General features: G+C 50.8%; 1 protein-coding gene across 1 annotated transcript; it reads right to left on the bottom strand.

Moving 5' to 3' along the window:
* Window positions 1-10,837, bottom strand: CA3 (carbonic anhydrase 3). The gene is made up of 7 exons (XM_036337461.1): window positions 10,682-10,837; window positions 9,941-10,138; window positions 7,620-7,738; window positions 5,864-5,956; window positions 4,842-4,904; window positions 3,563-3,718; window positions 1-893 (listed from the first exon to the last, which is right to left on the bottom strand). Exons 1-7 carry the CDS (start codon window positions 10,713-10,715, stop codon window positions 774-776), a joined length of 783 nt encoding a protein of 260 aa, XP_036193354.1. The 5' UTR covers window positions 10,716-10,837; the 3' UTR covers window positions 1-773.
* Window positions 10,838-24,071: the final 13,234 nt, after the last annotated feature.

Below are 24,071 nucleotides of genomic sequence, written 5' to 3'. Positions count from 1 at the left end.
TGAAACTCTTCGCATTCATGTCTTTATTATTTTGCTGATCAGCTGCCCGCCTCACTGCACGTCAGACATCGCCCCACCTGTGCCAGGAGTTGTGAATCCCACCCGCAACTCAGAGATCCGGGCTGTTTAGTTAACAAGCATGCAAAACCAAAGGAGCGAAATTAAAAGTAAGTGTCCTCCTTCCGGGAAAGAAAAGTATTAGGCTACAGTCAACCACCTTTAGGAAGAAAAAATTCAAATACCAGGTCATGTTTTCTTAAATCTCCTGGTCGAATGTGTCTTTGTTTCATTGATAATCAAAACCAGGCCATCTTTACAGGAGCTGGAATTTTAATACCTCATGGGCCTCTGTTGGTTTAGTTAAGGGTTAAAACACATTCTCATCTCAGTTCCTGTCTGGTCAAGTTTAATTGCTATATGACTTACACACGCCTCCACACCTACATATAGGATTTCTCACTAAGCTGTTAAAATGGACAATGGGTAACGTGAAAATTGTAAAATTGAAGTTCTGTGAAATTTATGACAGAAAAACGGTGCCCAATTGTCCTTTCCTATATCTTTACTCTTCCATCTCTTTTTTGAAACTGCGCTACAAATGCTACTTTTCTAGGAAAGGTGATCGCTACAAAGGCTGGGCGCTTTCCTGCTCATCCTGTCGTCAGTGATTGCATCGCTCATCGCTGGGTGTGGAGACTGAAATACATGTGGCACAAGGAGCACGGGAAGGAGGCGGGACCCGCTCTCGGGGGCGGGTTCCCTGTGGGGAGGGCTCACTTGAAGGAGGCTCTCACCACCCTGCCCTTGATGGGCTGCGGTGGGCGCCAGTTTCCCACCAGGGGCACCGGGGGCTCGTTCTCCGCGCTGGACAGGAGGCTGCGCAGCTTGGCCATCTGCAGGGCAAAGGGAGGTGGTCAGCTCCACGTCAGACCAAGCGGACACACAATGCGTGCGACGGAGTCAGAAACCCATGGCTTTTAAACAAGATCAGCAAACACAGCGCCTGCCTCCCACTCAGGCCAGAGCTGGCGGGTGACCAGTTCCTGGTGGAACAGGCCTTTTCTTCACGCGGGAAAACTATTCCATGCAGGACCGCATGCCCCCGGTCAGAGCCCCCTCCCCGGGTTCTGAAACAGTTCATTTCACGGAGGAGGGGACAGTGTCGGTGCAAAGTGCACCAGTAAGCCGTCGTCACTGGGTACATGCAGGAATCCATTGTTCAAAGAGCACCAGGAACTAACAATCGCGCTACATTTAGAATGCTCAGAACTGATTCTTTCTCTTTAGGGAGATGAATTTAGGAAATTCTTGTCAGTGATGCTATATTTCTCTATGAAAATGTTTTTAGTTTTTCTCCTTTAAGAAATTCTCTCTTTCAAAATATTTGTACCAGTTAAACCCGATCTGTTGATAACAACGACCGCGTGAACTTGAGTCCACGAGGCAGAGAAGCTGCTGCGTTAGGCACGGGAGACGCTGGGAAGCCCACGTTCCTCACACCCCGCCTCCCCGGGCTGCCCACTCCTCTCCCCGAGCCTGGCCTCCAGTCTCCTCCATCACTGCTGCTGCGCGTTCCTCAGAAGCAGTAAGGAGGGCGTCGGGGGTGTTGGAGCAGACAGGCCGGAGGGGGAATCTCAGGTCCTGCACGTGGCTGTGTGATCACCAGCTAATCACTTGCCTTTTCTGAGCCTCAGCTTACTGTACGGCACCTCACAGGTGACATCCCCTCCCCAGGGTCTGCACCTCCTCCCCAGGCCTGGAGTGAGCCTCCTGCCTCCTACCCTGCACTTGGCCGCCTCCCGTGAACAAAGTGCTGTTCATCGAAACCCGTAAGTGTTTCCAGAGCATAAACTCAGTCACCGTCCAGCACCACAGCCGCCTGGAAATGGTGTGCGTTATCCTGGGGCCCGAGGAAGTCAGGCTGTGGGAGGTGGGACGGGCTGACTGCGCCTGTAGCTGCCGGGCCCACTGTGACCTCACGCTGTGGGAGGTGGGACGGGCTGACTGCGCCTGTACCTGCCGGGCCCACTGTGACCTCACGCTGTGGGAGGTGGGACGGGCTGACTGCGCCTGTAGCTGCCGGGCCCACTGTGACCTCAGGCTGTGGGAGGTGGGACAGGCTGACTGCGCCTGTAGCTGCCGGGCCCACTGTGACCTCACGCTGTGGGAGGTGGGACAGGCTGACTGTGTCTGACAGGCCCACTGTGACCTCAGGCTGTGGAGGTGGGACAGGCTGACTGTGTCTGACAGGCCCACTGTGACCTCACGCTGTGGGAGGTGGAACGGGCTGACTGCGCCTGTCGCTGCCGGGCCCACTGTGACCTCACGCTGTGGGAGGTGGGACGGGCTGACTGTGTCTGACAGGCCCACTGTGACCTCAGGCTGTGGGAGGTGGGACAGGCTGACTGCGCCTGTAGCTGCCGGGCCCACTGTGACCTCACGCTGTGGGAGGTGGGACAGGCTGACTGTGTCTGACAGGCCCACTGTGACCTCAGGCTGTGGAAGGTGGGACAGGCTGACTGTGTCTGACAGGCCCACTGTGACCTCAGGCTGTGGGAGGTGGAACGGGCTGACTGCGCCTGTAGCTGCCGGGCCCACTGTGACCTCACGCTGTGGGAGGTGGGACAGGCTGACTGTGTCTGACAGGCCCACTGTGACCTCAGGCTGTGGGAGGTGGAACGGGCTGACTGCGCCTGTAGCTGCCGGGACCACTGTGACCTCAGGCTGTGGAAGGTGGGACAGGCTGACTGTGTCTGACAGGCCCACTGTGACCTCAGGCTGTGGGAGGTGGGACAGGCTGACTGTGTCTGACAGGCCCACTGTGACCTCAGGCTGTGGAGGTGGGACAGGCTGACTGCGCCTGTAGCTGCCGGGCCCACTGTGACCTCACGCTGTGGGAGGTGGGACAGGCTGACTGTGGCTGTACCTGCCGGGCCCATTGTGACCTCACGCTGTGGGAGGTGGGACAGGCTGACTGTGGCTGTACCTGCCGGGCCCACTGTGACCTCACGCTGTGGGAGGTGGGACAGGCTGACTGTGTCTGACAGGCCCACTGTGACCTCACGCTGTGGGAGGTGGGACAGGCTGACTGTGTCTGACAGGCCCACTGTGACCTCAGGCTGTGGGAGGTGGGACAGGCTGACTGTGGCTGTACCTGCCGGGCCCATTGTGACCTCACGCTGTGGGAGGTGGGACAGGCTGACTGTGGCTGTTCCTGCCGGGCCCACTGTGACCTCACGCTGTGGGAGGTGGGACAGGCTGACTGTGTCTGACAGGCCCACTGTGACCTCACGCTGTGGGAGGTGGGACAGGCTGACTGTGTCTGACAGGCCCATTGTGACCTCAGGCTGTGGGAGGTGGGACAGGCTGACTGTGTCTGACAGGCCCACTGTGACCTCAGGCTGTGGGAGGTGGGACAGGCTGACTGTGGCTGTACCTGCCGGGCCCATTGTGATCCCCTGGTGCAGGGCAGCTCTCTGAGCTTCCACGGGGCAGCTGTACACTTTCAATTTAGCATCACTCCCACGGAACCAGCCAGCGCTGCGTCCGTGCCGCGGCTCACCTGGTCGGAGCTCACGGTGATGGGCTCCTTGAGCAGCAGCCACACGATGCACTCCTCACAGGGCGGGGTGGTGAAGGAGCCGTGGTAGGTCCAGTAGTCACGGCAGGCGGGGAACAGGCAGGACGGATCGAAGTTGGTGAAGGGCACCTCCTTGCCCTGCGCGGGGGGTGGGGGGCAGGCGAGATGGGCAGGTGAGGAGGCAGGTGCACTAAGCGTGCACACCGCTCTCCCCAGGCCCTCACCACTGTGTTTGCCAGAATAAATGCAAGGCCGTAGAGACAACGGAGCTTCTAAACAAAGCACGTGCCTTCAGAAATAAAGGGCAAAGGGCAAAGGGCAGCAGGCCGCGAGGTCTGACTGGCTCTGGACAGTCCTGTGATGTTATTCCTCATCAGCTGTCAGAGCTGTAGTTCTATCACTTCCCAACAAAAGGAGAAACCTCGCTAAACTGCAACAAAAACCATTCACATCAGTTAATCTTTGGGCCTTAATGGTAACAAGAGGCTCAGGTTCTGTTGAACGCGGAATGCTTCCTGTGGTGGCAAAGCGCACCCGCACTCGATGGAGCAGCCGCAGACAGTCCCAGCGGGTTCACTAGGGGTTTCCTGCGAGGGTGGCCATAGGTGGGTGCTACCAGCAGCCACATATGGCACCTCTGCAAATGTGTGTGTGCGTGTAGGTGCTGCGCATTGTGTGTATGCATGTAACATGTGGGTGCACATGATATGTGCACTTGCTGTTTCACATGTGCACATGTGGTGTGTGTTCATGTGCTGTTGTGTGTGCATACATGGTGCGTGTGTGTAAATGTGTATGTACATTTGTTGTGTGTGTATGACGTGTTTGTGTGTACATGTGGTGTGTGTTGTATATGTGTACACATATGGGGGTGCCTGTGGTGTGTGTGCATATGGTGTATGCATGTGGTTGTGCGTATGTAGTATGTGTGCATATGGTATAAGTGTGTGTGTGCATGTTATATGTGTATATGGTGTGTGTATGTGGTGTGTGCATGTGTTGGGGGTGGCCATAGGTCATTCACTCATTGAGAAAGCAGTTATGTAACAAACTGACAGTGAGCATTACATAAGCTAATGCATGTGAAAGGGCTTTAAAGCTGTAAACATACGGGTATAATGGTATTTATCTGCATATGTGCTTAGCATACTCATCAAACTTGGCAACAGAATTCAGGTGAAAGAAATACACTTGAAATGTAGAAAGAGAAAGCTGACAGATCTCGTTCTCTGTTCTCAGAGGGAAAAGGAGGATTTTTTACCTTTGTCTTCACTTTGTCCAGCGCATCGAGAATCAGCTGGAACTCGCCTTTCTCACGTCCTATCTGTAAGAAAATAGAAAACCAATAATTACACTTTTCCCTTCTCCATAATGTAGGACTGTCTTAAAAACCAGTTTTGACCCATCCATCTGCAACCAGTACTCATAACTCTGCCAGGAATTCTTGCACTGAGCAAACCATAAATTTTTTTCTCCCCCACAAATTTCAGAGTTTGTATTTTCTGAACTAAACTTGGACTCCAGGCCTCTGAAGGACAGAACCACAAAATTGCATGTTGATCTGCTTCTGTGTCCTCAACCTTCTTTGCAAAGTCGTTCCATGTTTTTCTTTTTTTAAGATAGAATTAGAACCAGAATGGACTCAGTGTACCTAAAACTAGACTCCCATCCGTCTTTACACTCAGACCCACCCCCTCCCTGTGGAGCTGTGTCCAAGCGGGGACATGACCAGTGAAGGAAGAACATAAGATGAATCAGGTCATTCAGAAAGAAAGAAGGCAGGTGTCCACTCCTGGCTTAGAGTCTAGATTATGTTGCCACTAAAGTCTTGTGTTAACGACACTAAGGCCTCTTTAAACCGAGGCTGGCTCAACAACACACACATTCCCTGTGCTGTCTCCGCTGAGACCTTGAGCATGTGGCCTGCCTGAGCCTGGGGGATGTGTGGCCGGGCCCAGCATCACAGCGTCCCCAACGTCGGCTTTGCTGGTGTGCAGGCCGTGGGATGAGTTGTGGGAAGGGGTAATGGGCCATGCTGCCCACCCGCCCTCCACACCACACTCATCTACAGATCCACATCTTGAGAAATATGGCAAAAGGTACACTTTTAAGGGAAAGCAGACATTTTGAGCTGGTCTTAGCAGAAATACCTGCTTTAGTTGAATGAATACTGAAATTCGTTCTGCTCCCCGTTAAGCAAAAGAGGGGAGTGAACGGTGCCACCCTGAGCGTGGGAAAGGAAGTCAGCTTGGAAATAAGGCACGTGGCCGTGCGGCTCCTCACCTTCAGGAAGATGCCCACCACGGCGGTGCCGTCCGGCTGCTTCAGAGCTTCCCCGAAGGTGTTGTACTTCGGGTTCCAGTGAACCAGATGCAGCTGGAAGCAGAGAGGCTGTGAGCTCATCCCCAGCGCCAGGGAACCGTGTCACACACCCGCAGGACACCCCACGGCTCCCGGCCCGAGGCCGCTGAGAGCGCACAGAAGCTGGTGGGATTCTAACAGTAACAGCCACCATTTGGGTGACATGTCGAATGTTCAAATGTGCATAAAAGGAGGATAAATAGATTTAGGACTTTGTGATAAACAATGAATAAAAATTGAGCTGTGAAGTCAGAGATTTGCTCCCTCCTCTGCCTGAGACAGCTCAGTCCGCTAGCACCTGCAGCCATGGGGACCTGGGAAGCAGGGGGGCAAGCAGGGATGTGAACGTCTTACATCAGCCTCCTGTTCGCAGTCGGGGTACCTCATCCTAACTGAGAACAGAGGCACCAGGTAAAGTAGTCCAAGGCCCATATGGAGCCACGTAGAATGGCAAGGGAACACAATATTCCTAGCCGTTCACACAATATCAAACGTGAGAGGTGCCTCCATGCACAGAGGTCAGGCTGCAAGCCCCTGTATTTGTGAGGCGCACACTTAACTGGGGGGGATGCCTAGAGGCCTTGGCAGTAGGAGTGTCTCGCGCCGGGCTCAGGGGGGCTGTGGGTGGATGGCCAGGGGGGCTGTAGGTCTCCCAGAAACGTTAGTTCACCCAACAGCCCGGCTGCCTGAGAGTGTCCCCGCGCCCTGGCTTCCTGCGCTGCCCCAGCTGCCGGGAGGGGGAGGGCGGGAAGATGCTCTCCTCTGGGCACCAGGCACCTTCGCCTCCAACACTCTTGTCTTCATGGAGAGAACATGCAGAAGGCTTGTCTTAGTTCCTTGTAATTCGGGGCCTTGATCCGAGCTACAAATTGTGCTTTTTAAAAATGGACTCTGCCGAAACCGGTTTGGCTCAGTGGATAGAGCATCAGCCTGCGGACTGAAGGGTCCCAGGTTCAATTCCGGTCAAGGGCATGTACCTGGGTTGTGGGCACATCCCGAGTGGGGGTTGTGCAGGAGGCGGCTGATCAATGTTTCTCTCTCATCGATGTTTCTGACTCTCTATCTCTCTCCCTTCCTCTCTGTGGAAAATCAATAAAATATATTTTTTTTAAAAAAATGGACTCACCGAGACAAAGAGCACTATTTGCTCATATTAAGCGTTGTGTGTGTGAATGTATGTGCATATGCAATCACACACGCATGCACAGCCTTCATGAGGAGACAGGGGCTGGGTGCTGGCAGCACTCCTGAGTGCTGTTCTTAAAGCACCTGAAGAACTCTTTCCACAGGGGCAGCTCAGGGCGCAGGACAAGCTGCGGATGCGCAGCCGGTCTGAGGCAGAGCCCGTCACGCCCCCCGGGGGACTTCTGACGCCGCCTGCTGTGCCTCGGTTTCCCCACCTGTCCCCTGCCTCGTGGGGCTGCCAGAAGGCTCAGCAGTGCTCACCTGTAAGCATCCCATTGGCCAGGACTTCCTTCTATTCAGCCTCTGTCCAAATTCTTAGTGTCACCTCAGAACTCTTCCCTCGGGGCGCCCACCCCGCCCCTTAACCTTTAGCCGCTAGCCCAGAAGGTCCGCAGCCTCAGCTTCGGCGAAAGGAGCGCAGCTCTTGGCAAAGCTACAGGCTGGGCACAGAGCGGAGGCGCGGCGTGGCTGTTCCCGGGGCGGCGGCTCCTACCTCGGCGGCGTACTGCACCCCGTCCACGGTGTGCTCGGAGCCGTGGTCGTCCGCGGAGCCCCAGTGCAGGTGGAACTGGCGCAGGCGGTAGGGCCCGCTGAGAGGGCCGCCCCTCAGCACTGCGAGGAGAAGCTGGTCAGCGGGGAGCTGGCCCCGCCGAGCCCCACCCGACGCTGCCCTGAGGGAGGGGGGGTGCCCCCGGGCCACACGGGCCCCCTCTTCCAAAAGAGAGTCTTGGCATCTATCAAAGCCAACGCTGTTTCCATCCTGTCTTGTTTGTTTGCTCGTTTTATTATTTTTTAAATCTCAATTTAACATTTATGAGCATAAAAGCAAAGCAGCAGGGTGAGCCCTGGGGTGGTAGACAAGCAGAGTGTGGGTGGGCGTGTGGAGCAGTGGGAAGTGACTGCCGGCTGAGAGCCAGACAGATACCTGGCCCTGTGCCCTCCCCCTTCCTCCCCCATACCCCCCCCGTGCCCTCCCCCCTCCCCGCCCTGTGCCCTCCCCCTATCACCGCCCCCCCCTGCCCTGCGCCCACCCCCCTGGCCCTGTGTCTTCAGGCAAGTTGCTGACCTTCTCTGGGAAGGTGCTAATAGTACCAGCATTTGGGACTGCTGGGAGGATGAAAGGAGATTAAGGACTGAACTGCTCATCATGGTGCCCAGCGGGGCACTGAGCGAAGTGAGTTCTTTTCTCCAACCACTTTCCTATTCCAAGCCAGAGCTGCCACTGAGACGGCCTGTTCCAATGAGAGGAAGTGGGAAGCCAGGTTTCCCAGGGGAGCGATCAATGCTCAGTGAAATGCGAGCTCTCCCAGGCATGAACTTGAGCTGGCTGTCCAAATGCCTCCGTCCTGTCACTTCATTTGGTTTCACGTCACTCGGCCCGGGGAGTGAGTGAGTGGCTGAACTATTCCCTGGAGGATGTGGGAACCAGGCAGAAACCTTTAACTCAAGATTTAGGCCCCAGCTGGTGTGGCTCAGTGAATAGAGCATTGGCCTGCGGACTGAAGGGTCCCGGGTTTGATTCCATCAAGGGCACACGCCTAGGTTGCGGAGTCGATCCCCACTGGGGGGTGTGCAGGAGGCAGCCGATCAATGATTCTCTCTCATCCTTGATGTTTCTATCTCTCTCTCCCTCTCCCTTCCTCTCTGAAATATAAATAAATAAGTAAAATTATTTATCAATAGCAGCTGGCTCATCATAGAATGCAGTTCTAGAAAGAACTGCCCGCCCACGGGCCCTGCAGCGCCTGGAGAACCACAGCGTCCGTCTGAAACGGCAGAGCGAGGCTCCCGTGAGCGTGGTCATGCGGGAGCCATGCTCGACGGGCCGCATGTCCTGTCCCACCGCTGGCACAGTCACCTGGACACGCCTCCAACGCGTGAGGACGAGCCCACGGCGCCGCACGGGGCCGGCCACCCGCTGACCCCAATGGCATGCCCATGGCCCAACCTAATTGGTCCTGTTTCAGGCTGTTGTTCACCCTCCCAAATGGCATTTGATTTAAATGGAGAGAAAGGTAAGAGATAAGCAACATAGATTATTGCTTAAGAAAATGTCTATTTCTATGATATTCCTGCCTTGGCACTCCTGGTAGGAGGAACTGTGGCTTGTTCCTTTCTATGACATCATCGAGAATCTTCCTGTATGTGCATCAATAAGGGTGGTTTTAACTTTTTTACAAATAGGGTCATCAGAAGATGTATTGTTGCACGTCAAGCACCAAAATATTCAGGGAAGACTTACCTCGTGTACAGTGCAACAGCCTTTCTAGTCAGCCCCTTAAAGATGCCGCTGATTTGCTAACAGTGTAGGTATAAGAAAGAGCTGCTTTAAAGACGGGGTTCTTCATTCTCACACACCCCCAAGAGGAAACTGTCAGGACTTAAAAACACTCTCCGGACGGGCCCATCAGACAAACCCGGAGGGAGGGGCAAGCCTCCTCCTCACTCTGGCCCTGTCCTCCCCCAGGGCCGCCCACTCCTTTCTCTGCGCTGTTCCTCGCTTTGTAGAACGGAAGCTCTGCCATGTGTGGGGGGAAGCAGAGGACCCCCGGTGAAGGCCCTGGAACCCAGAGCTCTGCCAGTCCCCTGTGCGCACGGCCCCTCCCCTCCCAGCTCCTCTCAGCCTGCCGGGGCCTGGCTGCGCAGAGTGAGCGCAGGGACGTTCCCCTCCCGCCGCTGTGCCCCAGGACCAGAGCGCAGTCCCTTCCTCTCCATCTCCAGGGGCGGAGTCCCTCTCCCACTAAGGCTGTGACTGTCCCAGTGCTGCCAGTGCCGCTGCGGACCCCCATGAGCTCCACCGGGGGCCATACTCACTGGAGCGGTCATAGGTGTCATCGAACACCACCCGGCAGGTCTTGCCGTTGTTCAGGATGCTCTTGCAGGAGGCGGGGTCGTAGGAGGCCGACCAGGGCTGCAGGGAAGAGTCGTACTTAATGTCCTTGGTGTGCAGCGCGATGGGCGACTGGTTGTCTCCCTTGGCGATTGGGTAAAGCTCGTGCCAGTGGTCAGGACCTGGGCAGGCAAGGGGGGTTGTTAACTCGGGGCACAATGCGGACCCTCGTTCTAGTGAGGAACCCGCGTGGCTGCGGGGGAGTGGATGGCAGCCGGGGCCCTGGCTACGGAGGCAGGGGCTCCTCCTGCACCTGGAGACTGCCGCCCGCCCTCCTCCAGGGCCCAGCCTCGAGGCTGCTCTGTGCAGTGGGCGCAGGGCCACCTCCTGCCGTCGGTTGGACGGAAAGACTGGCCCCAGGTGGTGCTCAGAGCCCGCCCTGTGCCCGCACCGGGCTGAGAGGTGCGTGCCCGCCGCCCGGACTTGGGGCCACTCAGCTGGACCTGCGAGGTCTGGCTCCTGGAGGCAGCGTGGCCGTGGGAAGGGAGCCAGCCCGCTCCCGCAGGGAGTGACACCAGCTCCGAGGGAGGGTGCCCGGATAAAGGCAAAGGGGCAGCGGTGGCGCTGCGTGGTGTCCCCATCCGACCCCTCCACGCACGTTTCTGGAGCCGCCCGTGGTCTGCAGTCTGTGCAGTGCAGGGCGCCCGGACCCGTTGGGGACTCACCATTGTGGCTGGCGTAGCCCCACTCCTTGGCCATGGTCGTGCTCGCTGGTGGCCGCTGCCCGCTGTCTGCAGAGTCCGCTGTCTGCAGAAGCCCCGTGCGGAGCGCCTTTTATCCAGCTCCCCACACCCTGCATGGCCTTATTAGGTCAGCAAGGAGGGCGGGGGGCTAGGCTGGCTGGGGTGGTATTCAGGAGGCGGGGTGGGGGAGCCAATGAATGCCAAGGGCTGACAGCTGTCGGGTGGGGTGGGCGGAGGTCCCCGTGCCACCCCCCCCCCTCCCGTCCCATCCCCTGGAGCTGCGAGGCTGCCCCGCCCGTGATCCTGGGCACAGATGCGGCGCCTTTCGCCTGGTGCCCCCTCCCCTGGCACCATGCATTATTTTGGGGGTAAACAGGGTGTTGCAGTCGCGCTCAGCCGCCACCTAAGACACCCCCTCCCCCGGGCGCTGGCGGCGGCTGTGCGCTCCGACCCCGTGACGCCCTAGAAGGAAGCGCCTGTGGGCCAGCGGTGCGGGCTCCCTTGCAGGGACTTGAAAAGTTCTAGGAGCGCGGGCGGGAGGAAGGCCGGGGAGGGCATTATCCTGGAGCCTGAGGAAGCGGCCAGTCCTGGAGCCGCAGCGGCGTCCTGCAGACCCGGGGTCCCCTTGGCCGGGAGCGAGCTGGGCTGGACCCTGGGACCACAGAGCGGCAGTGCCTGGGACCCCAGCTCCCCGCTGCGCCCCTGCCCAGGGGAAGTGAGAGCCCTCTGCAGGCTGGAAGGCTTGCACACAGTGAGCCTGCTGCTTGAAACCGCGACCTCGCTCTCCAGGACAAGCGGGGAGATTAGGAGCAAAGGCGCCAGGGGGTGGGGTGGGGGTACAGCATTGCGCTGCTTCCCTCCCCCAAGTGGTTTATAAGGAAGATCCAGGCGAAAGGAGAGGAGCTGGCTCCGCAGGGCCTCGCGCCAGGGAGATAAACGTCTGCTGTGGCGCACCGGGAAGGAGTCAGTGTGGTCCATATTTATATTCTCAACTTCTCCTTAGTTCCAGGCAGTCGTGATGCAAAAAGACGCCCTAGAGGCACCCGCTGCAGAGCCTTCCCGGGGCTGCAGCCGCAGGTCCTGCTGATCTGACTGCTATGGGCGCTGTTTCGCCTGTGGGATTAGGAAGCTGGAAGAGGAACTCGCATGGGGCTAGCTCATCCCCCAGGCATGTGGAAAGACTGAGCCGCTCATAACCTGGACGCCAGGGGAGTCACTCCCCGGGTATTTTTGTGCCGGGATTACTGGATCCACACAATAGCCCTGTGGAATCAAGAACCCAGATAGTTCGGAAAATTCAAGCAAACACAGCAAAGCTACTGCCCTTAGATCCAGCTCAAATGTCCGTCTGGGTGAGACAGTCTACGACATTGGGCTGTCTGGGCATTTTCTGCTTTTGCTGGGATAGTGTGTTATCTGTGGCTGAGGAAGGTGTTTTATATTTGTTGAGGGCATCATTATTTTTATTAGCAAACTATAACCTTGTTCAATTCATTGAACTGTTACAATCACTTTTTCTGGTACATGTGGTTAGAAGATTGGTAACTGAATTTCATGCTATTTGGCATAGTTGTAATACAGATAAAGTGTTTAATATAATAAAGTCTTCATACCAGGCAAACCCAACACTCTAGGAATTCTTCATATTGTTACTGTTTAGGCATAGAAGGAATTTAAAAATGGATTTTCATAATTAAAGTTAAAAGAATGCACAATGAATAAATAATAAAAGACTTGCACAATAGCACATAATTTCAAATAAACACTAGGATAAAATTTGCAAAGTGAAATATTTAATAATATTTGGTGTGCCATCTTGAAAAATGGTGATTGGTGTTTTCATTGGACTTTCTTATAAGAAAGTAATAAAATTTGAAATTTCGAGACAATTTGGATTAAATCATGTCAGTTCTGACCACTACACACTTTTCAGAAACCACAAATTAATCACCTGCATCTTAATGGATTTACTCCAGCATGTTCGTCTACAAATTTCAAAATTCCCCGTTGACAGAGCAAAGACATCATTCTAAATTGTATCCAAGATTTTGAGATTTCTGGAATGGCTTAAAAAAAAAACTGTTAGGTACACACTAAGATGAATAGTGTCAGCGAAGCAATGAGGAATGATTAACTACAAATGATCTCCCAGCATCCTGACTGCTTCTCCCAGCACTGCTACCAGAAAGCTGATGCATTGAGCAATTTGTAGGACCACCCCTCACCCCCCAATGAATATGTTCATACAGAGGTAGGAGGGAGGAAGGGAGGGAGGGAGGGAGGGAGAGGGGGGCAGGATATGAAAAGAACAACCCGGGAGGGTAATGTGGGTAAACAGAAGTGCAGGGGAGTCTCTGACTGTGAAGTGTCAACTAGGCTGTATGCTAAATTTATAAACTTGAAAGACCTAAGGTGATATAACATTTAAATATATTTTTACTCTTGATTTGGTATTTTATTTTGCAAGATACCAGGCAATAACTCAGATAAATCTTCTGCAAGTTGATAGCATTTAGTGCTTCTAGTGCATCAGGAAAAATAAAGGGAGAAGCTGCCTCCCAAAACATAAATTAGGATTTGAAGTCATTACATAATTGTGCTCAAATATTTTATATGCTACAAGGGCCTATATTTTTTACCACATTTTTATTTTTAGGGAATGAGTTCTGTGATCTAAATATAAAAATAAAGCTCAATCACTTATCATAAAGTAAAAATATTTAAAATCAAAGAAATATAATAAAAATGAAATAAATTTGATAAAAATCAAATCTTTTACATCTAAAACACCAAATCTAATAAAAATCAAATTTTTAAATTAATCTAGTTAACTGTGATACATAACACAACTTGTACCTTCCTCCCTGAAATGTCCTTCTTTTGTTTTTTGCTTTTTGTTTCTTCCCAAAAAACATTGTGAACACGGCAGGCCCAGGCCCCAGTGCGACCCCAGTGACAGCTGAGCCACTTGATGGGCCTTCCATTTAGGCTCTGTTCAGGGAAAGTTCACCATGAGCTCCCACCGAGGCCTGGCCCACGGTGTCCCTGGCTCAGTGCACCCCCTGGGAAAGGCTCGCCTAAGGCTGAGAGCAGGCAGTACAGGGGTGGTGGGGGGACCCCAAGCTCTGCAGTGAGACCTAGTCCTCAGGGTTCACAGACTCAAGCTCTTCTCTTTTCTTCTTTTAAAATGTAGTGATTGCACGTTCCACGGAGGAAAGCTCGTGCATTACATGTTGGAAACCTTTGCTTAGGATCAGAGTTAGATGGTGGAGTCTCATTTCCGCTAACGTAGGATCCTCTTTATTTGCAAGATGAACCAGGGGGACTGTGTTTTGTTTCGACATTTCGTAGCAGGTAGGTGGCCGTTTGCCTCAATGTTTCTGGGGCCTCAGAAGTGTGCTCTGAGCAATGGGGAGGGGGCCTGTCTCCCAGGGCCAGTGCGCTTCCCGGGAGAAGGCAGGGTGCCCTGGGCTGCCATGCAGCAAACTTAGTGCCTCCTCTGACCTGGGCCCCTTTTTCTAGAATATGAACTGTGATGAGAACTAAAAAGAAAATGATTCCAACAAAGTGTAGCACTTCTTTGGTATATTATTTGGTAAATGAGCTGTTAAAAGTGAGATTCAAACTTCTTTAGACGTCATTGGGGTTTTCAGATGTCCGCCCTCCCTGCTTTCCAGCGGCCTCAGCCTCCCTCTCCGAACTGGCCTTGGATCCACCGTCCTTCCCATTATGCCTGCGAAGGCCACCTGCTCACACCCACAGGTGCGGAGGCGGTAAGGGCCCCTGTGAGACCCCCAGCAGGTGTTCCTGCTCCTCTAAGATCAGTGCTCTGGGAGGCCTGCCTTCCCTCCCCAAAGACAGTCTAATCCAGCCGTGGGCAAACTACGGTCCGCAGGCCGGATCTGGCCCGTTTGAAATGAGTAAAACTAAAAAAAAAAAAAAAAAAAGACCGTACCCTTTTATGTAATGATGTTTACTTTGAATTTATATGAGTTCACACAAACACTCCATCCATGCTTTTGTTCCGGCCCTCCGGTCCAGTTTAAGAACCCATTGTGGCCCTCGAGTCAAAAAGTTTGCCCACCCCTGGCAGCGGTTCTCAACCTTCTGGCCCTTTAAATACAGTTCCTCATGTTGTGACCCAACCATAAAATTATTGTCGTTGCTACTTCATAACTGTCATGTTGCTACTGTTACGAATCGTCATGTAAATATCTGATATGCAGGATGGTCTTAGGTGACCCCTGTGGAAGGGTCGTTCGATCGCCAGAGGGGTCACGACCCACAGGTTGAGAACCGCTGGCTAACTCAAGGCTGGGCCCTGCTGGAGTTGCAGTGACTTTTTTATGTGTGATTTTAACCTTCTTTGTGGAGATACTGTCTCTGATGTGATGTGAATTACTTTGTTTCACTGGGAAAAACCAGGCACCAACCTCACCTCCATGGAGGCTAGAAAAGCCCCTGCTTCCTTCCCATGGGGGCTGCTGCCTGGCCGCGCGGTGGCTGCTCAGGGCGGTCGTAACTGCCGGACCCTTCGCACCAGGCAAGTGACCTGTGCAAGCACCTGGAAACGCCCTGTCTCACTGGTCATTGTTCTCACTTTACCCATTTAACTGAATAAACATTTAAGAGCTGGGAGTTTTCAGGACATCATTTTAAAAACTACAAGGGCTATTTTGCAAAGCACAAGCCTGGTAAATCTAAAACCAGGGCCCCTTAAGACATTAAGAGACAATAGAGATGACTTTTCATCAAATTTCTGAAGGACATAGCAGCAAAATATCTGCATTGTTTGAATTTTTATAGCCTTTAAAGTCACTGAGTATTTCTTTATCTTTCCAAAGTAATCAAGACTAACAGAAGTCTTGGAATTAGTGGAATACACCACACAACTATTTTATCTTATTTATTCCAAATGAATAATAAAGTTTAAGTAATCTATTTTCAAGATATTTTATGTTGATATAATTGCAAAATTTTCATAGTTTTTTCAGTCTAATTAAGGTATAATGGACAAATAAAATTGTAAGCTACTTAAAGTGTACATCGCTTGTTTTGTATAAATTTATTAAAATATGAGATAAATTATTTTAAAAGTAAAGTATGCATCCCGATTAATTGTTCTACATATACATTGTGCAAGGACTCCTGCCGTCTATTTAACACACCATCACTCGCCTACTTACCCCTGTGTGTGGTGAACACTTAAGTTCTGCTCTCAGCAGATGTCACTTATACAACAGCGTTAGCGCCTCGACCTTCTCCATCTTGTAGCTGAAAGTCTGTGCCCTTTGCTCAGGCTCTCCCTGTGAGGAAGCACAGGATGGAGTTGGCTGAAGGCGGCAGCCCCTGCCTTGGCTTTTCCAAACAAGTCTGAGCCCTGGGTGTTTTACTAGAATCTTTAAGTTTAGACTTCAAAACGTCCTTGTTTGAAAGACACTACAGATGCAGGTGCTTTCTCAAGGATGCTCACCCTGCTGACTGTCTCTGAGGTTAATTTTAGCTCAAGCTGTTGTGACAATAAAAGCCTAAGGAGGCAGGCAATAGGGACTTTTTTGGCTCCTTATGCCAACTAGCCCCTTAGCTTCTCTTCCACAGAAACATGTGCCAGAGTGCTCATTCATCTGTCACTCAGGGCCTGCTGGACAGCCCCAGCAGACTTCCTATTTCCAATTTTCAGTATTTTAAAAGTAAAACTTTTTCTCCATAACATGCTGCTTAATATCTTCATCTCCTCCTATGTAGGTGCTGTAAAGCCTAGGATAAGCTATTATTTCATGACCCAATAAGGAAAGAAGATGCTGCCAATTACACCACCTTACACCTCCTTTTAACAATCCCATCAGCAGTGGGTCAGCCTGCCTTATACATAACGTAAGGCCAAGCTATGATTCATTGTCTGTTGTCTTTAGAAAATTTTATTTGGACACTTCTGATTTTGCCTGTAAATGATAAAGATTATCTTATTATTGTAAAAAAAAAAAAAAAAACCCACATAATTTCTGTTCAGTTATGGTTCTATAATATTGTTTGTTACTTTGTTTTACTCAACCACCTCACACCACATTTTTAAAAATCCCATCAGCAGTGGGGAATCAATACATCTTCTTGATTTGTAATGTTTTTGGGGAAAAATTTAGTGTGATATAATGTTAATTTCTCTTATAAATTACAGTCAACAGAAAATCATGGCATATAGTTTGTCTTTGGCATTAAAATCAGTGAAAAGTAGCATAAAACTTTGAGGTAAATTTTCTCCAGCCAGAAGCTTCCTTAGTTGACAATTATCACCATAAAGAAAAACACGAGAATGATGCGGTGAAGTCCCTGACCTCAAGGTGGTTATGACACGTCCTCCTTCCAGGGAATCAGATGGCGGGGGGGCGGGGGGAAGTCCATCTGGGGGTGAGAGTGCCCTGAGCTATGTATGGATTTATCTGGGAGGTGGCCCTCACCTTGTTTGAACACAGGAGTGTTTATAAACTTTTTCATATATCGTCTCTGAAATGCCTGCTCACTCTCGCTCCACAAATCGGCACAGTCTTCTTTCTCTGTGACCCTGAGACAGAAGGCAATGTGCATGCTGACCATATGGTACCTGCAGAAATAACAGTGCTGAGTGAGATCTGTGTGAGATTGAGGTCTAGAACACACATGTTTTGCTACATGCTAGCACACGTGTTTTCCTGGAGCTAATTCAGTGCATAACTAGAGCTGAAGCTTTCAGAATGATAGTTTTGTGTCAGAATTAGTTTTTCTTTTTAAAAACATATTTTTATTGATTTCAGAGAGGGAGAGGAAGGGAGAGAAAGAGAGAGATAGAAACATCAATAATGAGAGAGAATCACTGATCAGCTGTCTACTGCATGCCCCCTACTGGGGATCGAGCCCGCAACCTGGGCATGTGCCCTGACCAGGAATTGAACCGTGACCTCCTGGTTCATAGGTGGACGCTCCACCACTGAGCGATGCAACCCGACCAACCTGTTTTTCTTCATGCATCAGAAGTATCATGTGAATTCAAAGACTTTAAAGAATTATATTCAACACTAAAGCAGATATTTTTTTTGCAAGATCTGATCTATTTTAACCTTAAAATAAAATATTACTGGAGAGAAGTGGGAGACCATAATTTGAGTTTTCAGATTACCCGTTGACATGGAGTATGAGTGGGTGGCAGGCACTTGAGTGACGCAGAGTGAACGCGGCCTGCGAAGTCGGCGCTTCCTTCTCAGGCAATGAAAGCTCACGTCTCCCTTTTCAACCAGAACCTGGCCATTGTTCGCTACCATTGACGCATGTCAACAACAGGGACAGACTGGAAAGCACACCCACGTCCCAGGGCCAACAAAGTCCCAGTCTAGGCTGACACGGAAGGGGGACCGCGGGGCCGGGTGGGAACACAGGGCCAGCGACCAGAGCGTCCCGCTCCTGCCCTGACCAGATCTGTCCGGCCGCCTCCCCGGTTAATCCCCGTTAAACCTCCTGGCAGTTTCTCCGTGTCCTGTCACAGCGTGAGTCCCCCAGGCTGTCCACGGGGACCAGTTTCTGGTTTTCAGTTTCATGTACACTCGTAATCATTATGATTGACTTTAAAGACATTCTTCTTTTCAGAAGGTGCCAAGGAGGCTTAGAGAAGACAAAGAGTTCGCACAGAGAAATCCCCCCTCAGAGGGGACGCTGCGCCTGGCTGAGCGCCGACAGGAGGGCACAGGGCAGCCCGGGCCGGGCCACGCGCCCCCCACACGGACAGGCCCGGGAGCGGCCCTGCGTGGACTCGCTTCTTTCTGCGGGATTCTTTGCTCACTTGGACCAGAACTGAGCCTGAGGGAGGAGCCCTCAGGTCCTTTCACCTTTGGCCGAGGGCACAACCTCTGCAGATTGGTATTTGATTGACAGGGCAAGCCAAGGACATTGTTTGGGGCTCAGTGCTCAGGTGGCAACCAGCAGCCCCGCTCCTGGACGCTGGAGAGCCTAGGGCAGCCGCTGGCCGTGCACGTGTCCCTGGGCCCAAACGAATTAACAACATAATCCATCGGCTGTACTCAGGAGCAGCCATTTCTTCACACTTCCCATCACTGACAGGTTGTTACTAAGATCCACTTTGACTTCTGAAGGTACATTATTGAAGGAAACAAAAGAGACTCTCTAGCCATATTAAACTAGAAAGAGTTGCGCATCATTAACTTGTCCTGTAAATAAGTTGATTGCTCTTTTAATAAGGATACAGAAATAAAAACATCTCAGAAATATAAGTATTGAATTGTATGGAAATATAAATAATAATAATTTATTCCATACATTTAATATACTTTGAGCATCTGTATTTCAATTTAGATTTTACTACAGGTGTCAATAAATGACATGTCACAAATTTTAGCACCAATTCTCTCTCTCAGAGATGGTTTCTTTCAGCCAACAGACAGACACTTCTGTGGCTCCCAAATTCTCTCAGGGCCCGGAATGGAACTGGGCACACGGGAGGCATTAAATAACAATGTCAAGTGCATGACTGGTGAGATTCTTTCACTTACAGGGCATTCGGCAGATGCGTTTCTAACACCTATTGGGTTTGGCTAAAATAGAATTCTATTCGGCGTTCCCGGAATTGGTGCGTCCCATGTAAAGGAGCTCGACAAGGGCCGGTGACCAACCCAGAGCCCCCACACCGCAGGCGGCAGTGGCTGAAGTCCCTGGCAGGTCAGTGGGCTTCGCACGGCAATGGCTTAAAAAGCATGAAGTGGAATTAGTGGCCACATACCAGGGGAGTGGTACTGACTAAAGGCTAGTCGACAGGACCTCCACCAAGGCCGATAGGGGAGAGTCTGGGAAGCAGGAGCTGGCAAAGTGGAGCCTTATAGTGGTCCTTATGGGAGAGCTTCCTAAGGAGGCGAATAGAAGAACTACGTGTGGGAGGCATCCGCCATTGGAAGAGTTCAAGGAAGAGGTGTGAGGTGGAGGGAACCTCAAGGGCACCATGGCTGGAGGTCAGGGATCCCGGGAGGCGGTTGGAAAGGATGGTGGAGGCCAGGCCAGGCAGAGCCACTGTAGGTCCCAGTGAAGAGTTGGCCTTGGCCCTGGTCGGGTAGCTCAGTCGTTAGAGCGTCATCTGATACACCACGGCTGTGGGCTCAGTCTTTGGTCCCAGTCAGAGCACACACTAGAATGGACCGATGAATGCATAAATACATGCAACAACAAACTGATGAGTCTCTCTCGCTCTCAAATCAATAAATTTAAAAAAATGTTTTTAATGAGTTAGCCTTTACTTTGGGACACTGGCGAGGTGGGTGGATGTAATGCTGATGAGAAACACGGTCCCTTCACTTCTGGAATCACTCTGACCACGTGGGAGCGGAGTGGGGGCAGTGAAGGGAGGCAGCGGTGGGCAAGGGTAATTTGCTTTCCTATGACTCTAGTGAGTCATGCCCCTCATTGGATGAAGCTGTGGATCTAAAGTAGAATTAGCGGTTCCGCGCACGTTGTGTGCATGGCTGCACCTGGAGGAGGAAGCGAGGACGCAGCTCGCTTCTGCCTTTCAACGTGGTTGCCACTGAGCACGGGGATGCAAATGCAGAAAACGCCCGGTCTCTCTTCACATCCGGGGACTGGAATGGTTATCAGATTTAGGGTATCGCCCCTGGTGGTCTCCACTTCTGACTAGAATGGGAGAGGCCCTAGAACATTGTAACTAAGGGCTGGGACTCAGGCTTCCAGGCCCTGGGCACCAACCCAGCTCAGCCACTGACGTAGGGCCAGCTCTCCTAGTAGAAGGTTGTATTTAAGGATGAAGCTGACGCATGTAAGGTGCTTAGATTGCTGTTGGGAATTTATAAGCATTTAGTCAGTTCCTGCTTAAAATATTGAATTGTAAAACAGATTCATTTTTGTCCTGGGTTAATCAGCGCCCAAGGAAATGAAAACTGCTGGAGGCAGAAGCCAGGGCTGTCTTGTTCTAACCACGTGCCCAATACCCAGCCCAGAGCTCCACATCAAGTGGCCACATAGGTAATAGCGTTGAAGGAGGACAGGCAAGAGGAAGGAATGAGGGGAGAAAAAGAGAGAGGAGGAGGGAATTTCTAACCAACAGAAAAGAATCATCAAGGACAATTCCCTTGTCTCCCATTAAGGAAAAGAAATTGCTTTTGTTCAAAAGGTGTTTGACCTTATGCTGTATATTACATCCCCACAATGTATTTATGTTGTAACTGGTAGTTTGTATCAAATCACTACGATGTAGACCTGAAACTAATAGGTATAGTATGTCAATCACATGTCAACAAAAAATAGCCATAATGCTAATGTTTGACATAAACTGAGACATTTAAAGTATTTGGAAGATCATGGAGAACTGGAATAGGGAGTCTAGAGTCTTTTGTACTCGTGTGTGGTGTACTTGGGCGATTGCATGTAGGCATAGAGTCCATGCCAGTGTCTGATTTCAACTTCCAAATATGCTCCCACTTGTCTCCGTCCCCACTGCTGGCACCCCAGTCCACCCACAGGTATCCCTCACCTGGACTCTGGCCCTCTCTCCTGTTCCTCTTAGGTTTTCGGAGAGCATCATTTGCATATCCTTCCTCCTACTTATCAAAATGGACAGTTACTTCACTTATCTGTTTGTTTCCTACAATAAGTAAGTGAATAAATAAAGGCTTCTGCTTCGGTGGATTGGCCAACCAAGGCCCCTGTACGCTGGTGACGGTTAAGCTGAAGCCTGAACGACGGGAAGAAAACTGCCCTGTGCACAGCCCAGGGAGGGCACTCGAGGGAGAGGTCGCAGCAGGCAGAGACAGAGGAACAGGAGAAAGGGCCAGAGTCCAGGGATACCTGTGGGTGGACTGATTTAATGTCCCAAAGTTACCCTGAAGTAGACAAGAATTTAGTAAAGCAAAGCATTACACTGCCTGTCCTCTTTTTCCAAAGACTTAGCTTCATGGTGGGGCCTACACATTGAAGTTCAACATACTTTCCCCCCCCCAAACAACATATCAGAGAGCATCTGTCAGTTGCTGGTTCACTATTTATAGAAAAATAAAATCATCAAGTTGCTGGAAAGTTATCTGCCCAGCACATGGGTCAATACGGTAATTTCCACCCCTTGGTCCTTCCATTCTCTGGAAGGCGCCTGCTCCCCTGGCCTGGCTACTGAAATCCTACTTTAGGAATGAAAACTTGAAACCAGGAGATCTGCTTTTATGTCCTCTGGCAATGCCTCATTCAAAATAATCCAAGAATGGAGATGTGGGCTTAGCCCTTTGCTTATTTAAACACTGAACGTGTCAATCCTGAGATTCCACCGCACAGGCATTTATTGTCCACAAAGATGAGAGTTCCTGCTGACCTTGACTTCTTCAGATACCTAACAGCTCAATAGCCTCCAATAAATGTTCACTCTGCACCGATGGAATTTGATCCAGTGACCTCACAACCACATTAGCTTATGACAACACATTAAATAACATAGCTTTTAGGGAGAGCGTTTAAGACCGGAGGCTCTGAGCCCTGGGCGGGTAGCTCAGTTGGTCAGAGTGCCGTTCCAATGCACCAAGGTTGTGGGTCTCAGGTCAGGGCACATATAAGAATCGACCAAGGAATGCATAAATTATGTGGAACAACAAATCGATGTTTCTCTCCCCCCCTTCAGTCCTCTCCCTAAAAGTCTAAAATCTATCAATCAATGTTTATGTTCTTGGGATAATAAGACACTCCATCAAGTTCTTGTGAGAGTTAAATATGCTATTCCATGTACAATATTTACCATAATAGCTTTCTCAACACACAGTAGCTGATATAATGGCTATTGTTAAGTTCAAGCAGATCTTATGGGCCCTTGAATCCAGCTTCCGAGGAAGTTATTTACAAATGCTCACCCAGACTTTCATTCTCGAATGATGCTGTGGAGAACTGCCCCCCACATCACAAAGAAGATGATTGCATTTCCCACAGTTCCAATTTTTGGGAAATAATTTCGTGAGCATAAACCTGTCTTCCTGTCTCAGGTGGGTCCTGGTTCTGTCTGTTAAACAGAATTGGATTAAACCATCAGCTATCCCTTCAAATCTTTGCAAATCGCCATGCCCTTCCCCTCCCCCCAGTGCCTGCTGCACTGCGGAGCCTTCACATTGAGCTAACCACCGAAGTCCCGGCCTGACTGGTTCCCTCCTGATACTCCCTGGACAACAGCTGAACAAGATCTGTCAGCATATGTGCACAGAGGAGACCAGGAGGCTGTGACCTGCCTTTTCCCGGACTCCGAGGTACTTTAATGTGGGATAAGGAGCCACAGCTTTCTGGCTCACACCTTGGGATCATCCTGAGCCTGCCCTCAATTAAAACGCCCAGGTCTTTTTCATGTAAATGCCTGTTAAGCCAGCTCCCTGCATCCTGCCTGCCTGTCAGCCCAGAGCTCAGGGCTGATGAAATCTTTTTGAATCCCGACTCTTTCTTTGAGCATATGAACACTCACGTCCAGCTTTGTGTCAACAGCAGATGTGGCCAGCTGCCCTTTGTGTCTTCATTGAAGGTGTTGATGAGACTGTCAAATAGGATCCGGCCTGGGCAGAAGCTCGGCCACGCTGGGGTCACCCTCAAGGCTGAGATGAGTCCAGGAATTAACATCTCTGCCTGTAGTGATTCAACTCTCTGTGCGTCTCCCTAATTGCACGGTCACCTCACTCTCACTCTCACCACAAACATGCTGCTGCTGGAAGTGGGGTGTGATGGAGCGTCACGGGTTCTCGACAAACATAACTGGGTTCAAATCCTTGCTTTGTCTCTTACTGCCTGTGTGATGTTTGGCCTGATATTCAATCTCCCTGAGCTCCTCTTTCTTAACTGACAAGACAGCTTTTGATTATAGGCTACTTCCACGAAGAAGTGTGTTGTGTTGATCTAAATATCCAGTATAAGTCCTGGTAGATTTGCAGCGACAACAAGAACAAAAGAATTAATAAATAAATGAACAACGATTGGGCCAAATTACTTATTAAATCAAGAGATATTGTCTATGTCTATATCATATCTCCTATCCATTTTTCTAGTTCATTTAAGGAAAAATGGTGGTAAGTGAGATTAGTAAAGTACTATTTACTTTACTAGCTACTAATAATCACTAAATCTCTCCACTTTTTATTGAGATATGATTCACCTATCATAAAAGTCACCCTTTTCAAGTGTTCAATCTAGTGGCTTTAATATATTCACAGAGTTGTGCAAACATCCCCAGAATCTATTTCAGAACATTTTCATCACCCAGAAAAGCAATCCTGTACCCATCAATGTAGACATGTGTTTTCATTTCTCTTGGATGTGCCCATAGTGGAATTAGTCAGTCACGTGGGCTCTCTATGTTTAACCTTTGGAGGAACTG

The sequence above is a fragment of the Myotis myotis genome, unplaced genomic scaffold (genome assembly GCF_014108235.1).
Source record: "Myotis myotis isolate mMyoMyo1 unplaced genomic scaffold, mMyoMyo1.p scaffold_m19_p_16, whole genome shotgun sequence".
Taxonomy (NCBI): domain Eukaryota; kingdom Metazoa; phylum Chordata; class Mammalia; order Chiroptera; family Vespertilionidae; genus Myotis; species Myotis myotis.
Note: the sequence above shows the minus strand (reverse complement) of the source record. Positions and strands in the feature narration are given on the sequence as shown.